This window comes from Taurulus bubalis (genome assembly GCF_910589615.1).
Source record: "Taurulus bubalis genome assembly, chromosome: 2".
NCBI classification, from domain to species: domain Eukaryota; kingdom Metazoa; phylum Chordata; class Actinopteri; order Perciformes; family Cottidae; genus Taurulus; species Taurulus bubalis.
Genome location: NC_136590.1, coordinates 16,051,258 through 16,069,157, shown reverse-complemented (window position 1 = coordinate 16,069,157; position 17,900 = coordinate 16,051,258). Strand labels below are relative to the sequence as shown.

Below are 17,900 nucleotides of genomic sequence, written 5' to 3'. Positions count from 1 at the left end.
TACACAAGTGTCCCAAGACAGCAGTAGCATAAACAAAGTTTCAGACATACAACATAAAACAGTGACAGAACATTTTTAGAACATTTTTAGATTCACAGCATGAGTAAAAACCAAAACTAAGATTCAAGTAATCATATCCTAGTTCACACAGATGCACATACCTCAGTCAAAAACATCTACAACCAGATGAACCTTCCTCCAACTCTTTCAATCTATTTTTAAAAACACCTAAAGAGACCGGCTCCCGTAGACCCAAATCAGTCTGCAGCAAATTCCAAGCCGCAGGAGCAGGATCTAGGATTTGATATTTTGGAAAATACCCTCATCACTTTCTTGCTGTTATTGAGAAGATTACTATAACTGTGATGCCTGTATAGTAAATATGAAGCTACTGCCAGCGGCCAGTTAGCTGGTTATAGAAGGAGGATGCAGCTAGCCAAAGGACAATAAACCCACAGGCCTGCACCTCTTAAGCTCAAAGTAACAGCAGTATTAAACAGTATTGTCCTATATGTATTTAATCCATACAAAAACTGAGGAGTATTAACTTCATGGTATGGTTTCACAGAGAGTTACATGCCAGATGTATATATACTGACTATCTAGCTCATAGTTGAGTATAGTCTGTCACCTAACCACACATAAAACCACAGGTCATTCGATACAAATGTTAATTAGTGAGCTAAATGCTGGTAGGTGCACTTTCTTGTCTTCGGCCAGAGCCATGCTATCTGTTTCCAGTGTTAGTGCTAAGCTAAGTTAAGCTAACTGGCTGTAGCTTCATATTCAATGGACAAACATGAGTGGCATCAACCCTCTAATCTAACTCAGCAAGAGAGCGCATACGTGTGTTTCCCAGAATATCGAGCTCTTGCTTTGTGTGTGTGTGTGTGTGTGTGTGTGTGTGTGTGTGTGTGTGTGTGCGTGTGTGTGTGTGTGTGCGTGCATGCGTGTGTGTGTGTGTGTGTGTGTGTGTGTGTGTGTGTGTGTGTGTGTGTGTGTGTGTGTGTGTGTCAACCTCCAGAGGCGTTGAGTTTGGCCCAAGTTGGCTCTCAGGCTTAGCCCTCCATTAACAACAAAACCCTGCTGCTTCTCTCTTTTTCTAATGAGGGCTGGAGGGATGTATCGGGCCTTCAGCTGTTTTATCTTCTCTCGCTTTCTCTATTTCCCTCCTACATTGCAGTCAGGCAGGAAGTGTTAAATATCTCTTCTTATTTTATCCTCCAGCCTGCCATCAATTGCAAGCTGTTTCTTCTCTCATTTACAATAATGCCACACCATCTATGATATGGGAACGCTCATCAGCTGCCAAATCTTTTACTCATCTCTCGCTTGGTGCAAAGAGAAGCAGAGTTTTCCTCGCAATCCTTCACATGTGCCAAACAACCTGGCATTCCCTCTGTGGGAATCATGCTGGTTCCTCCAAGCACATTTATGCATAATTGTATTCAATTTCATGTACCATAAAACTGTAATAATAACAGAATCAATTAAGTCTTGTTCTTTTTTTTCACTCTCTCTCTTGTTGTAATGTGACTTGTTACCACTCCATCCCACCGCCTTCTTCAGGTTTTCATCCTTACATTGAGCTGCAGAAGAGGCTGCACTGACGCACACGCTCTCTCACACACACACACACACACACACACACACACACACACACACACACACACACACACACACACACACACACACACACACACACACACACACACACACACACACACACACACACACAGAACACAGCACTCCACTGCTCTCTATAGGTATGTTCATGACGGTGCATCACAATCCTCCAGGAGAAAAAATCCTGTGTCTGTGCATTTTTGAGCTGTTCGTTAAAAATCCCTTGCAGTCAGAATAACTTAATTTCACTCATGCATCACTTTTAAAATCAACAGGATTTTATCAGAAACACGGTTGTCAAGCTAAACACCAGGCTGTATGTGTAAAAGATAGTTTGGAGATGCAAGTGTTTCAATATGTTTTCTGTGTAAATTTTCCTGCCTTTCTTTGGCTTTTACCCACACAAAACCCACATAACGACACTTTTATTTTCATATTTCCAGGCATTTAGCTCATCCGACCCTTTCATACCAAGGTAGAGTCTCATTTTTCTCACAATAATCATGAACAAATATATTGATGCTACACATCAAATTAAACAAGAGAACCTGGGCTACAATAATTAGTCAGCCATTTCAACACAACTCAAACACAACTGCCCACTCTGCATGTTTCCGGAACTAGCAGCCCGTAGCTTGGTGCTATCAGAAAAAGACAAATAGCAAAAAGCAAGACAATTCCACACAGATTCCAAATCTATTCACCAAATCGCTCTGCTGCAAAGCATCACCGAGATATGAACCAAAGAACACAGCAACATAAATCGCTGAGTCAGCAAATTTTTAAAAAAATTGAGTAAATAGCAAATATAAGAAAAAATGCAGTTCCCTCAGTAAATCCCCACTAATACAAGTTTATTGAACATCATAAGTCATATACAAGTGAAATATAAGGTTTGCTACATGAAAAAATTCAAATGTGCCGAAATGCTAATTTTGCATTCTCGCCTGAATTCTCTCTGTACTTTACCCAATCTAACTTTGTTCTGCTTCACTTTTTCAAGTGAAAACAGTGCAGAGAGACTGTTCACATATTGTGCTATGATTTGGGAGAGATTCAGGCTTACTGAAGCATCATTTCAAGGAGATAATCATCCTGAAAGTGCTTTTTTCTATAGACGGACCTGGAACTTCTATTTGTTCTGTGTTTCAATCTTTATTTACTCTTTGCCAGCAACATATATACTAATATTTACACATCTGACCAAAAGCTCACAAGGGTTGCCTTTATTATAACACCAAAATTATTCAAATACCCCTTGTGGTTGCAGAGATACACCCTTTTTAGTTTGGGTATGCTATTTCGAGCTAAATCCTAAAAAATGCCTTGGTGCTTAACGGGGCTTAAAAGGTTAAGGAAAAATATCAATAGTCTTGCATTCAAAATCCTTAAAGATTAGAAGTTTCATGTATCAAACGTGACAAGGGGACCTTAGTGCTTTCTTTTGGAGGGGATCGTGAGCCAAAAAAAGCTAGAAATCATTGCTTTAACCATTGTATTTTGTCAAATACATGTTGTAAAAAGCACAATATTTCTCCCCAAGCTTTAGTGGATTAGAACGATATAATAGCATGGATGGACTCAAGTAACAAGTACCTTGAAACTACATATATACAGTAATTGTGCGGGCAGGCCACGTATCTTTAGCCATGTCATATTCTGCGCCCTAAGACTTTCCATATTAGTCTTACTTCACTTGTTGACAGCATTAATGAAACTCATTAGTGATGGAAGAGTCGCTGAAATGTGAGTTTTAATTAATATACTGCAACAGTCCTTCACCCCTCATTTACTCAAATTTGGAATACTAAAAGAAATAATTTTTCCTGACAGATTCAAACGACACACACACACACACACACACACACACACACACACACACACACACACACACTTCAAGGATAACTTGAACTAACTTTGCAGAGTAGGACAGAAAGGAAGGAAATAAAAAAAAGAACATATTGTCCGGATATCATTATAATAAGTCCCACCTAGGGGTGTTGTTTTATATAATCTGGCTCCAGATGGAGTCCGTACATCTGAGTGGATGAGTGACAGATGTAAACATCAAAGTGGTTAAATTCAAGCCTGAAGTTTCAAGTCTCAACTACGGTGAGTCATGTCCGTGCCTCTGTGTAACAAAACCTCTGCAAGTTTGTTTGTGTGTGTGTGTGTGTGTGTGTGTGTGTGTGTGTGTGTGTGTGTGTGTGTGTGTGTGTGTCTGTGCATGTGTGTCTGTGGTGTGAAGAGGGGTGGTGGTGTGCTCAGCATCGTCCTGCTCCTCTGCTGTCGTTTATGAGCACAGACCTATTCTGGTCCCCTCTTCTCTTACGGTGGAGAAATGTGGGCTGACACAACAGTGAGTTTTACAAAACCCAGCTGGCAGGCTTTGTTATGCAAGCACATTACAGCCCTGTTCCTGTCGGTGCTTTATAGGAATAATCCACCCAAAAACCCGTTAATACTGTCACCAAAACAGTGATTGGTGACGTTCCCTTTCATTCCTGGGCCCATTTTATTGTTTGATTACGTGTTAGTGTGTCTGCAGTTAACTGAAAGTTGATTAGTGTTTGACTGGTATGAGTTTTTAGCAGGTCTGATACTGATATCATTACATTGATGTATCCGATTGCCAGATGTTGTGACAGGTCACAACCATTGATGATATTAAATAACTTTAAATATGGTGTTTGACGGCAAAACAATTCAGTCTCCTTGATTATCTTCTTGTCAGGAATAAAATGCTCTAAGACAAACAAGTTGTTCATGCTTTAACCACATGAGTCAAGTATGCCACATATTTCCCTAATTTGTAAATTCCATTATGTTCTGGAAATAATGTAACAGCATCATTATTACATTGTCATTCTGTTTGAATACATTGGAGAGCAGAGAAAGCTTTCCATCATAACTGGTGCATGAGTTGTCTGTTTGGGAAAAACAGGAGAGACCAACAAAAAGGATTACACGACTTCTATTAGGTCTGTTCTTCAGTCAAATTTCTCTCACAAAATAATATCAACAAGGAAGAGTTTCCAAACTGATAACATTTCATGAGATGTGAAAAATATATATTCAAAACGATATAAACGGACGAAATAGACTTGTGCATTGTTGAAATATTAAATAAAGCATCAGCGTCACCAGATATAACAGGCAGGTTTTAATGCGCTTTTTGCCTGCTCCAGTCCTCCAAGTCGGTAGGCGGCGCTGTTGATCCTAAATGTCACGCTCACTGTCACGTCTCGTTTGTTTTTAAGTGTCACGTGACCGGATATGCAACTTCAAAACAAAGGTTGGATGGCGGGTGTGAGCGGACAACAGTCAATGATTTTCAGTCGCTTTTAGCTAACTTTTATAAGCGGGAGTACGAGAAAACGTGGTTGTGTTGGTGTCTTTTTCTTTTTTTCCACCGCCGACATGGCGGGGCCGCTGCTGGAGTACGAGACCGAGATGTTCCTGAGCCTGTTTGAATGTGACGGGCTGCTGGTGGCGGCGGAGGGGATGGGGATAGACCGCATCCTGCTGCAGTTCATGCGGGTTTACTCGGAGCAGGGCAGCCTAGTGCTCCTGCTCAACACGACCACACCTGAACAGGTGAAGAACACACGTGGCGTTAGGTCAACGCGAGCTCACGTGCCTCTTTGTGAAGGCGTCAGTTGGGTCATATGGATGATGTAAATACACCGTGACTCAAAAGAGACTTGCATGTGTCCCTGTGGCTGACTCATGACTGGGGCACTTAACCTAACGCAATGGACCTGTCGTGTTGTTATTATACGGTGCTTTTCCTGCTTACACGTCGTGAAAGGGATCTAGATAGAGCATCACATGGCCCATTGTTAAAGAGTAACTGCACACTTCAACGTGTTTTAAGCTATAAACTAGAAGATGAGACTGTTTGAAATCTGTGATGAAATACCTCAATGCTGGTGTTAGTATTGACATGTCTTATCAAAAATGCATTAGTGTAGCACAGCTCTCAGTACATTTCATTTGGGCTGTCTTAGTGTGTCCAACACTTTTTTTATACATTTCTGTGGCAATGTTGTCCCATCTCACAGATGAAGCCGTTGGTGATCTATTGTTCAATTTTAATTTAATACACATACCCAGTTAAGTTGTAGCCTCACATGCCTTGTCCTTTTTTGACATCCACTTCGGATTTGCCACACAACTACTGCGTGATGGACTAGCAACAATAGGCCAGATGACTTTACAGAGACAATATATTGCAGTTTTTAATCAACATTTTGAGTTTTGCAGATACATGTTGCAGCATCTTATGTGTAAAAGTACTTGGAGCAGCTTTAACAAACTTTTTCTTGTTCTTCTCGTCCCAGGAGTATTTCACGGAGCAGTTGCGAGTGGAGGGCGTGAGCCACCTGCCCAGGACGGTGACCAGCGACATCAACAGCACCGAGCGCTATAATGTTTACACTGAGGGAGGGGTGCTGTTTGTCACCAGCAGAATCCTGGTGGTCGACTTCCTCACCGACCGCGTCCCTGCTCATCTCATATCAGGTCAGACCAATGCCCGCCCGGTCATGGCTAAAAGGAGAGCCATGTTTGATTTTCACACTTTGCGAGTTGTTTGTGTACTTTGCATTTGCATCCTTTGATATCATGTCAGTTATCACACATTTGTATATGCCTTCTTACTAATATATTTTTAATGGCCTTAACGCAGGATTGATAATTGGTATATCAAAGCTTTAAACGTATGATCTGTTGGCTTTTGCCTGGTTGTAGGGCATTTCAGCATGAGTTGTTTCAGCATGAGTTGTAAAGGAGCAATAGTACTCTTAAAGACATAGACATTCCAAGCATGATGTCCCTCACAATTCCATTGACAGGTAATTTTATATGGGGACTAACGAGAGAGACAAGTTTAATATTTTTTCCTGAATTTACTACCAGAACAATTCTGCCGATATCGTTAATTATGTTTAGTTATTATTACTATAAATATGTATTATTATTTTTCGTCAAAAAGTCTAAAACACCTTTGTTGTAAATGTGATTATACTTGTACATTTTATGTTAAAAATGTACAGATTGTCTTAAATACATTTTAAAACAAGCATTTAACATGAAGTATAGAGGTTATTACACAATAAATCCATTTACATCAAAAACTTTAATTAAGTGTCGTATTTATTGATGGCTGTTGCACTGTATTACATTTTCAGTACCAAACAATAACCTAGACTGTCTTTCCATGCCACCCTCTCAGGCATCCTGGTGTATCGTGCTCATAAAATCATCGAGTCGTGTCAGGAGGCCTTCATCCTTCGTCTTTTCAGACAGAAGAATAAGACGGGCTTCATAAAGGCCTTCACTGACAAGGCCACGTCCTTCTCCTCTGGCTTCTGCCAGGTGGAACGCGTTATGAGAAACCTCTTTGTCAAGAAGCTCTACCTTTGGCCCAGGTATGACCGAACATAAAGCATCCAACCTTTTCCACAGCAGCCATTTAGACAAGTCATAGCAAGAAAAGCTCATGTGTAATTAAATAAAGACTGGATTCTACCCTCATCCTTCTTTAACTTCACTTTCTTAACCTGCTTCATTCAACAGGTTTCAAGCATCAGTAAACACGGCACTGGACAGGCACAAGCCGGAGGTGGTGGAGCTCCATGTGTCATTGACGCCTGCTATGAGGGCCATCCAGAGCTCCATCCTGGATATCATGAGCGCCTGTCTGAAGGAGCTGAAACGCTACAACCCCACTCTGGAAGCTGAGGACCTCTCCGTTGAGAACACGCTGGGCAACGCCTTCGAAAAGGTCTGTCACTAATGACATAGATTAAGGTGCTTTGGTGTGGAATTTGGTGTTAAAATGGCGAGGAAAAAAAATCTGCTTCTGTTTAGCCTTTTGTAATAGGAACAAGAAAAAAACAGGCTTAAAACTTGAAATAGGCTTAAAAAATGAAATTCTTATGGTCGATCCATTTCTTTGAATGGGTGTCAATGCTAAATAGCAAACTGAGCCTCCTGAATTTGCACCCAAAAATACTATTAATGCTTTTATGTTTTTCAAAACATGACCCAAGATGTTATAGTTACCTATTTACACAGGACTCGTATCATCCGATTACTTTTGTGTTTGCCAAAGTATTCCAGGTCATGCCAGATTCACTTGGACACAGGGTATTTCTGTAATGATTACAAATAACAGGAACCCTGAGTAATGCTTGGAATAAATGTGACTTAACAACACACCTTCTGTTGGTGTTCAACAACTGTAGTGGATTTCAATTTTACGGTGGGGTTTTCCTCACTCCCACCCAGACCATCCGTCACTACCTGGACCCCTTGTGGCACCAGCTGGGAGCAAAGACCAAGGCCCTGGTCCAGGACCTGAAAGTGCTGAGGGTTCTCCTGCTCTACCTCACACAGTACGACTGTGTCACCTTCCTCAATCTGCTTGAGTCGCTGCGCACCAGTCAAAAGAACTTTGGATCCAATTCAGGTAAACTAGAACTAGTTTATTATTAAGTAAGTATATAATACTAGAAGTATTGTGATTAATCACCTTTATCCATGTTTGATGGCATGCACCTGGTGTTGTAACCATCAGGGTGGTTGTTCCTGGACTCCAGTACCTCCATGTTTATGAATGCCAGGGGTAGAGTGTACCACATCCCTGAGAGCAAGAAGAAACTCAAAGTGGGAGCGGAGGCAGAGAAACCAAAGTCGTCCTCTGCCTTAGGTAACTGACCAATGAAAACATCTCTGACAACAAGTTATTCAGAGTAGATATCCACAATGGTACCTGCTTGTATGTGTATTGATGTGAGAATGACTAAAGGCTGAGTGTATGTGTGTGTTTCAGAGGTGAAGCGGGAACTGGTGCTGGAAAAGAGCCCCAAGTGGGAGGCTCTGACTGAGGTACTGCAGGAGATTGAGAGGGAGAACGAGAGCTCTCAACATGAACCAGGTTAGAGCTCAGTTCTGTTGAAGCACTATAAGAGTCCCTTGTGTCAACAGTGAATGTCATCTATTCTATTGATTTGCATATAATAAACTCTAGTAACAGAGTATCATCAAATACTACCTTTTAGTTTCAATTTTTTTTACCTCAATCTACAAGTACACAAATGTAATCCAATTTTAGATTTAAAACCAGCAGAGAGGCCAGCCTAAACACGGCTAAACCAGGGGTAGAGTTATTTTGTACCCCAAAGGGTATTGTGGAGTAGTTTGAGTAATTTTAAAGTAATGTGAAAAAAATAGAGATCACAATTTGACAGAATATATCCACATACCGATTCAGCGGGAACACCTGAACATATACCTGGGTGAGTCCAAATATCCACCATTCTCCATGTATGACGATGAGGATTCACTATTTGTTAATAGGACACGCACGCGTGTGTGTGTATCTGTCTAACTGCCTGACATGCTCTGCCCCAGGTCGTGTGCTGATCTGTGCCAGTGATGACAGGACGTGTGCCCAGCTTCAGCAGTACATCAGGCACGGCTCTGTTTGGATGCTCAACCGACTATATATCCGCACAATCGGCAAACGGGACTCTGACGCAGCCGCTGCAATGGACCTTGAGTCGCACAAAAAGGGCAACGGCTGGCCAAAAAAAGGAGCCAAGGAAAAGGCGCCTGCACAGAAGAAAAAGTCCACAAAGAGCAAACAAAGGCCATCCTTGACCCTGACCCAGATGATGGGGAATGAAAAGATGGATGAGGCAGTGGTGAAGGGCAGCAGTGGAGATGATGGTGACCCAATGGAGGATGAGGAAGGAGAGGAAGGAGAACAGCTGAAGCTTGATTTGTCATCGGACGCCTACTATGGTGTCCTAAAGGAGCCGCTGACTGTCATTCACCCACTTAAAGGTCTCACTGACCCCCACAGCTTGACGCGGGTGATGCATGAGGTGGAGCCCAGTTTCGTGGTGCTGTACGACGCTGAAATCAGTTTTGTCCGCCAGCTGGAGATCTACAAAGCCAGCCGGCCCGGAAAGATGCTACGGGTGTATTTCCTTATCTATGGAGGCTCGACGGAAGAACAAAAGTACCTGACAGCGTTGTCCAAGGAAAAGAAAGCCTTCGAACACCTGATCAGGTCAGAGCCTTTTCTTTCTCCTGCTGCACCTTGGGAGTATCTATTAATGTATTTTGTTGAAGTGTCTGCTTCTCCTTGGTGCTTATGTGCACGTTTCTCTGCAGGGAAAAGGCTACTATGGTCATCCCAGAGGAGAGGGAGGGGCGAGAAGACACCAACCTAGACCTTGCTAGAAATTTAGAGCCTGCCAATGCCACCACCAACACCCGCAAAGCAGGCACGTCTGTCTTTGAATTTCCTGGACAGTTTCCTGTATTTATCCTTACAAGAGAAAGTCCCATGTTTTCTTGAATAAGTGTCTCATTGTTTTGTATTTCCGATCCCCTATCTAATAATCAGGAGGCCAGGAGCAGCCCAAAGAGCCCTCACGAGTCATTGTGGACATGCGGGAGTTCCGCAGTGAATTGCCCTCCTTGTTGCACCGCCGTGGGCTGGACATCGAACCCGTCACCTTAGACGTCGGTGACTACATCCTGACCCCGGACACATGCGTGGAACGCAAGAGCGTCAGTGATCTGATTGGCTCATTGCAGAGTGGGCGCCTCTACACACAGTGTCTCTCCATGACCCGGTACTACAAGAAACCCGTGCTCCTCATTGAGTTCGACCCCGCAAAACCGTTTTCCCTGATGGCCCGATCCGATTTCCGTCATGAGATATCGTCGACTGATGTTTCTTCAAAACTCACCTTGCTCACCTTGCATTTCCCCCGGCTCCGTATACTCTGGTGCTCCTCCCCACACGCTACAGCTGAGCTCTTCCTGGATCTGAAGCAAGGTCGGTCTGAACCCGATGCCGCAGCAGCTCAGGCAGTCACAGCCGAGTCAGACATGGTGGCAGAATCGGCAGGACTTTACAACCCCGGACCTTATGACTTCTTGTTGAAAATGCCTGGGGTCAATATAAAAAACTACAGAGCTGTCATAAAAAATGCAGACAACCTGGCAGATATATGCAACCTCAGCCAGGACAAGCTAGCAGAGATCCTAGGGAATACTCACAACGCTAAGTTGCTGTACGAGTTTCTGCACAATGTTGCTGATGTCCCTGCTCCTGTGCAGAAGGCAAAAATAACATGAAAGACGGTAAAGAAATTGACTTTCCCTCTGATGGATTAATATAGTATGCTTTCTTCTTCTTCTTCTGAAGCATCAGACTGTAAACATCCATGTTTATAAATATATTTTTCCTGGCTTCAGGAATAGTTTCTGATTGTAAAGTTAGATGACGATGGCGTTAATGTAGAACATTGTAGACTGAATTTACATCTTACATTTGTCAACAAAAGTGAAATGTGTTTTATATTGTACAGAATTAATTGAAATAATGCTGTGAATTGTATTTTGTAAAGTACTCTGAAATGATATTTATTAGAATGTTTTTTTACTTTGCAAAAATAAATATATAAATTTCTGTAAATATTTTGTAATTGTTTTATATAACCTTTGTTTCAAAATAAGGCTTTCTGGAACAACACTGTTTTTATAACTCACAGCTAATGAAAGGTAACCATTTACTCAAGTGTTATTCAGCGCTTAGAAAAAAATTGCCCGTTATAATCCACGCTCCACAACTGTTTGACTTGAGTCGTACTTCATACTTGATCTTAACTGTAATTTACAAACTGCTTTAATTTACTTGCCTTTTACCATTACTTGTGAGTATTTGCTAAAGTAGTCGTGTTAAAAGGATTTCTTCTTGAAGTACTGAACTACACTTGACTTCACAAATTCCAGAGCACAGCAGTGCTCTTGTGCTCAGTTTCTGATGCACTTCAGTTTGAAGTACTTTCCATACAGTAAGTTAAATTATCTGCTAGTGACACAGGAGTAATCCGACTCTTCCTCATAGATTTGAATTATTTAAGTAAACTCTAACATAGAATAAGCGGAACACAGTAGTACAATTTTTTGGATTTTATTTAGGAAAATACCAGGTTTCTATTTAAAAAAAATGTAGTTACTCGGCTGGGGATTGCTTTAGTTTTGTCAGCTTTTATTGTTATACAACATTGATGTTACCAAGTCATATGTGAAAACAACAAAAACAGACGTGGTTCCTTGGGAGAAAATCGTTTTAAAATATAAATCAGTGGAGCCCCCCACACCCTTACTAGGCTTCCTAAACGTAAACGTCACTACGTCACTCCGCAGCCGAACCTAGACTAGTCGCAGCCATTTTGCTCCGCGAAATAAACTTCAATCTCACAGCTAGGGGGTGAAATAAAAAATAAAAAACACACAGAAGATAATTCCCGCTGACATCAATGGATACCTCGTTCTGAACCAGAGCTCGGACATATTTGGGCTTCAAGTCTTCGCAATTCGGTAAGACGACAGTCCCCGGTGCGACGCGGTCCTGTTTTTAACAGTTAACGTTAGTCCGCGTGAGCTAAACCGAGCTAACCTAACTGGCGGAACTGTGAGGAGGTTGTTGTTGAAGAATTGTTCGCGCAATGCAGACGAGACAGCAGATGAGGCTTCGTGATGCTGCACGAGTGGAGCGTGGGCAACGGGTGTTTGGCTGTCACACATCTTTTTAGCCCCGAGGAAAGATGCCATCGTCGTAATGTAAGACTGGTAGCATTACTGTCACTCACCTGTCAGATTTAAAGTGATGTTAGCTTAGCAGACGTTAGCCTCTCCCGCACCCACCCACCTCCAGCACCGCGGGAACGGTGGCTGGGCCATGTCGGTCAATAACAACTTTCCCACCCGAGGGGGAAACGTGTTCAAGCTAGTTGTCAAGTTATTATTCGCGTGTTTGTGTGCGCTGCGTGTTTCATTGCAGACGTCTCCTCTTAAAGCCGGGAGGCTCTCTGGACGCTGCGGCATTACAGGAGTGCGAGTTGGCAGCCGCGTTACTACCCACCACGCGCGCGGTGGACCGAGGCTCCTCTGCTCTGGCGCTCATGACGTGATCTCTTGTTGCCCTTCCCAATCGATTGAAGCGAGGTGGTGTGGCGCTGCAGCAAATCCAGACGGGTCGCGGTCCGTGTGACGAGACGTGGTGGTCTCAGAGGCGGCCCTATGCTGTCAAAGTCTGTCACTGGAAAAGTGTGAATAGTTAGCGTCAACTTAAACCCTGTGCTTATGGTTATGGATGGTGAGGTAATTATCCCCAAGGCTGTCAGCAATGTGTCCCTGGGTGCGATATTAGTTTGCAGGACGATCACTTCAGACTAGAGTTTCCACGTCTCTCCCCGTGGCGAATTAAATTGAAATTAAACAAACATTTTATAGTATCTTAGTTTTGCCCACTCGTTTTAGAACGTTCCAATATCTGACTTTCCTTTTCGCCCCCCTTTGCAGTGACTGTGGTAAATCGGACTGAGTTAATAGCTCGTCCGAGCTACTTCCCCTCAGCATGCCACCTAGGGCAGTTCATTTTGATTTGCATATGTTCCTCAGAAACTACTTTACATTACCAAACTTGCATAACTCTTCATTTCAGGCTGCACTCACTATTGAAGTTTGGCCATGCAGCTTCTTGTCTTTTTTAGGCTGTCCCACAGGGTTTGGCTTCCAGCCATTGAATCTTTTGTTCTGTTTTTTACAAGATATCTTTTCAGCTCAGCCCACAAAGACAGCCAGGAAGGAAACAACACCACACATGTGTCTGTGGGAACAGAGCAGAACAGTGATGACATCATTTCTGTCTTATCACAGGGATAAAAGAGGACATTTTTGTTGGAACCAGACGTGGTCTATTTAAGGCCTAGAACACTGCAGACTCGAACTGTAGTTTGGCAAGGAGTGGTTCCCGTGCTTGTGTGTGTATGGTACATTTGTTTTCGCATTTCTCACTTAATTACAGAATGAATGGTTTATAGGGTTACCTCATAATAGCAAGTTTAATAATCCAAGTCATATTTATTTGGCTGTGAAGACTTATTATACTTTCTTTCCCAGATTCCCAGTCATTGAGGACATAGAATGTGTTGTTTTTAGACAAACATTTTGTCTTTAAGAAGGTAGGCCTATTTGTCTTTTACACATGTGCTGTGTCAGGGTTTCATCGCATGTTCTTTTTTCCATAGACAATTGTCAGTGGTAGGTTTTCCTTTATTTTTTTAATTTATTTATGTTTTTACAGAAACCAGACCTTATGATAGTTTATGATTTATTAGCTCTTGGACCAAGGCTGCAGTTTTCAGTTATCTCATGCTGTCTTTCACAGTGCCTCTCCTAGAAGCAGAATCAAATTGTACACACCATTTTAACCTAACATTAAACTCAACAGTACACAGATTTCACTTTCGCTTCGTGCTACATTCCTGCTAATTAACAAGTTTGCTTAATGATGAGACTTAAAATAAGATTCTCATTCACACCAATTCGGTGCATTTTCATTTGGCAAAACAAGTCATGTATTGCACATTACTTTTCTTCTCTGCAACATTCAGGAACGTCCTTCTCGAGCTCATAAGAAGGATGCACACACAACGGCACGACAGCTCCCCAAAAGTGAAGCCAAAAGATCTCGATTGCCCACCTGTTGGCTTCCTGTTAGTTTAGGAAGTGCTTAATTTGACATGCCGCAGAATGTTCTTGGAGTAGAATAAACATTTTAAATGGCAGTTTTGCAGTTGATCATATTCACGTAATTGTGGGAAGAAAAAAAATCGTGATCACGATTAATATTAGACTAATTGTGCAGCCCGGGGCTTGTGGGTACTTTATTACGTGAAGGCTTCACAGCAAGGCCTTTTTGTAGTGAAGTTGACCCATTACGTAGTCTGCAGAGACGGAGAAGTGGTAGTAGCTCTGTGTTTTTTTTACTGAGATACATACTATTTATTCCATTGATTGGCTTCAAAATGATTCACTGATTGTTTTGCTGAAAACAGGATTGTGAAATATTATTAATAGTAATACATTTTATTAACATAGCACTTTAAAAGGTACTCAAAGGCACTTTTATGTGGTAAAGACAGAAACGATAACACACTGGTTCGACTTTGAGTATTGTTTTACATCCTGAATCCACCACACCCACATATGAGGTCATATGTGTTTCTTTGAAACCTGTCAGCCTTAAGACATTCAGGTGGATGTTCGCACTGCAGTAGAAGGTCATAAAGTCTTTCACCTGTACTGCATATATCTTAAGCAAAGCCCTTTTATAGGGTTTTGAGAGAGAAAGAACAGCCTCAGGGTAGACACACCCAGATACTGTCATTGTGCTGCCTAAATGTTGACTCAAATGATTACCTAGTTGAACTCTGATCCTCTAGTGCAGCAGAAAATACAACGCGGATAAAACCCTGAAGACTGTTTTTAGTTGATCATTGAATCCACCATGGTTAATGTGGCACAGCCTGCTATTCTAACATTCCATTGAGCTCCACAATAAGCATTGTTAATGAGGAGGAATACCTTCAAACCACCATCAAACTCAAGTCTGGGTCATGGCAGTGTCAATGAGAAAGTATTTTGAGCTATTCCAGTGAGCGCACGGGGATAGGAAGATGGCTTGGTTAGTCAGTGTGTTGCCTCTTCTGGTTGAGTGTGTAGCCGGCCCCCTATTTGACCGATACTCCAACCTCCTCGCTCTCTGTTCAAATACTGATTGAAGATTAACTTTTGTTGCCTTTGACAATTATTGTCTATGTGGCGCTGTCACTCCGTACCAGTGTTGTTTTGTTTCAAGAATAATAAAAGCAACGTGGACCTTTTGTCTGTCTTAATGACATGTTGAGGCCAACCAGATCACGGGTTGTTGACAACACATTTAGCAAGAACGCAGACTAGGTCAGGAAAGGGACGGGTCTGTTCGTTTGTGGCACAGTCTAATGTTGATCATTTGCCAGAGTGTGAAATACCAAATGGTGGCAGAAAATGACAGCACTGCCTCGCAGCAGAACAATGTATAGTGCTGCGCTGGCCTACTCAAACCCTCGACCCGCGTGTGTGTGTGTGTGTGTGTGTGTGTGTGTGTGTGTGTGTGTGTGTGTGTGTGTGTGTGTGTGTGTGTGTGTGTGTGTGTGTGTGTGTGTGTGTGTGTGTGTGTGTGTGTGTGTGTGTACTACCCTTTGATGAAACACATGGTGCTTGTTGCCCCGTGCCATTAAAAGAGCAGTCGAGGGCAGCGCAACAGGCAGCGCCAGCCATCTGGAACTGCTCTTTGATTCTGCTGGGCAAGCTCTGCTGTTTATCCCACAACGCCCTGTCAGCCGTGACAGTTGTTTGTTCCTTCTTCTCTCTTTTGCAGCCTCCCCTTTCTCTCTCTCCCTCATCCCTCGTTTCCCCCAACACATATACACACAGCATGTCGTGCTCCGACTATTGGAATTTGACGGACTTTTCTTTTCTTTCATTCCCGCCAATTTAAATTAATTTATCATCAAAATCAAGGGTTCGACTGATGTAGGTGATTGTGGTGTGTTCAGGGAAGAACCTTCATAAACAAATGCATATTGAAATACATATTAGATATGTAGTACAGTAAATTGACACATCACTAAAAACCTAATGTATTTATTTTAAGCACATTTCCCAAAGAGTCCTGAAAGCTTCTGTGTGCGCGGTTGATGAATTTCTTTATTGTATTCTGGGAGTCTCTCCCTCACACTTCAGCGTGATGCTGCATTACGGCTCTTTAGTCATCAGTACCATGAGTTTCCATTGTCTCTGCATTGACGATCCACTTCCATTGCCATAGAGACCGCTGCAGGTTTTCCTAGCAACCTTGAGAACATCAGTGTTCAGACCTTGATGCAGCCTTGAGTGTCGGCCAGTTTCATTCAGGCATCTTTTAGCGGTACTTATCATCTGTTTTATTCTCCACTTATCTTCAAGCACAGTGGTGTCTTGTTCGGAACTGTGTGTATTTTTATCTCACTATTTCCTTATTGATTTTAAGTGGTTATCACATCCGTTTCTTGTAGTTGGCCCTCATGTTGTACTCTGTAAAATGTATGTTTTTTGTATTTCACCTTTAGAAACAGAAAATGAAGACATCACAGGACTGAACATACATATAGAGGTCAAATCCTTTCTCTCTCCTACCAGGTTGGACTTCATGGCTTAGCGTGACTCTCGACAGCAACTAGCCCGAAAGCCTCTTTCCTCTCTGCTGTCATCTGCCACTACAGGTAGGCGTCAACTCATCTACTGAAATACTATTGTTATTGATTCATCAACAACTGGTACACAATTGCCAGCCAAGCCTTTGTATAGTTGGGCCTCTCGCCCATGTAAATCTGAAACCGGTATACCGCACAGCCCTACTTGCCAGTCTATTCTTGTTCTTAGAAATGAAGGCTATTTCATGCTAGAAATTGCGAAGAAACTGAAAATTTGTCTGGGTGACCCCAAACTTTTGAACGGTAGTGTATTAATTTTCTTTTTTTCTGTATTTGTTTTCTTCTTTGCAAAAATCTTGAGTGAACCCAATATTGTCAAACTTCCCATTTCAAAATCTGTAAATGTGACATGTGTAAAGCCGGGGTCTGTTTATCCATCACATCAAACATCAAAGTTGGTGATTTTATTTAGATCACAATATAAATGTGGACGAGGCAGACTTACATCATTTAGCTAAGGATATTAGTTCTGCATGAAGGGCCAGAAACTTAGAAAGGGAAATCAGGTGCTATTTATCTTTCCATCTCAGCTCTTGTTCCACCTCTTTGTTCGAGAAACTGGAGGGAAGGAAGATGATTCCGCAGTGAAGATTGAAATCCAGTATCTGAATGGTTGATACGCTTCACTGCTTAATGACCTCCCCTGAAAGACCTGAGAGAGATGACTCTTGACCAGAGTCGATGCATGCAGAGAGTCTCTTTCTAACTGCTTTGGCTTGGCCTAGAAAAGTAAAAGCAAATGGCCTCACAGCACAGGAAGCATCCTTTGATCGTATCTGAAGGAAGTACATGCTACAGAGCAGGTCTCTGGTTGGTCACTGGAGATCCGTTGCTGCAGTTCAGTCACAGAAAACAACTGAGGTTGACCATCACGGCCTGAGTAATGTCTTTAGTTCAGTGTTTTAGTGGCACTTCATCATCATTAAGGTGCCAGAAAGTGGCTGCCGGTCAGAAGACAAGTTTTAGGGAAGTCTTGCAGTGGTCGCCAGATTCAACATGAACCAATTCTGATTGCCAGTAGATGCCAAGTGAACTGTGTTTGACCCTCACGTCCAGACTCGGTGTCTGATTGGTTGGTCTGAATCCGCACTCCCAAAATGTTAC

The 17,900-nt window shown here is 42.3% G+C and overlaps 1 protein-coding gene across 1 annotated transcript; it reads left to right on the top strand.

Annotated features, from left to right (window-relative positions):
- Positions 1 to 5,046: 5,046 nt before the first annotated feature.
- ercc4 (excision repair cross-complementation group 4) lies at positions 5,047 to 10,958 on the top strand (the record flags this gene model as incomplete). Its single annotated transcript, XM_079214440.1, has 10 exons — positions 5,047 to 5,223; positions 5,970 to 6,150; positions 6,863 to 7,058; positions 7,207 to 7,414; positions 7,921 to 8,101; positions 8,210 to 8,341; positions 8,465 to 8,569; positions 9,046 to 9,709; positions 9,814 to 9,926; positions 10,049 to 10,958. 10 exons carry the CDS (start codon positions 5,047 to 5,049, stop codon positions 10,786 to 10,788), a joined length of 2,697 nt encoding a protein of 898 aa, XP_079070566.1. The 3' UTR covers positions 10,789 to 10,958.
- Between the last annotated feature and the right edge of the window lie 6,942 nt (positions 10,959 to 17,900).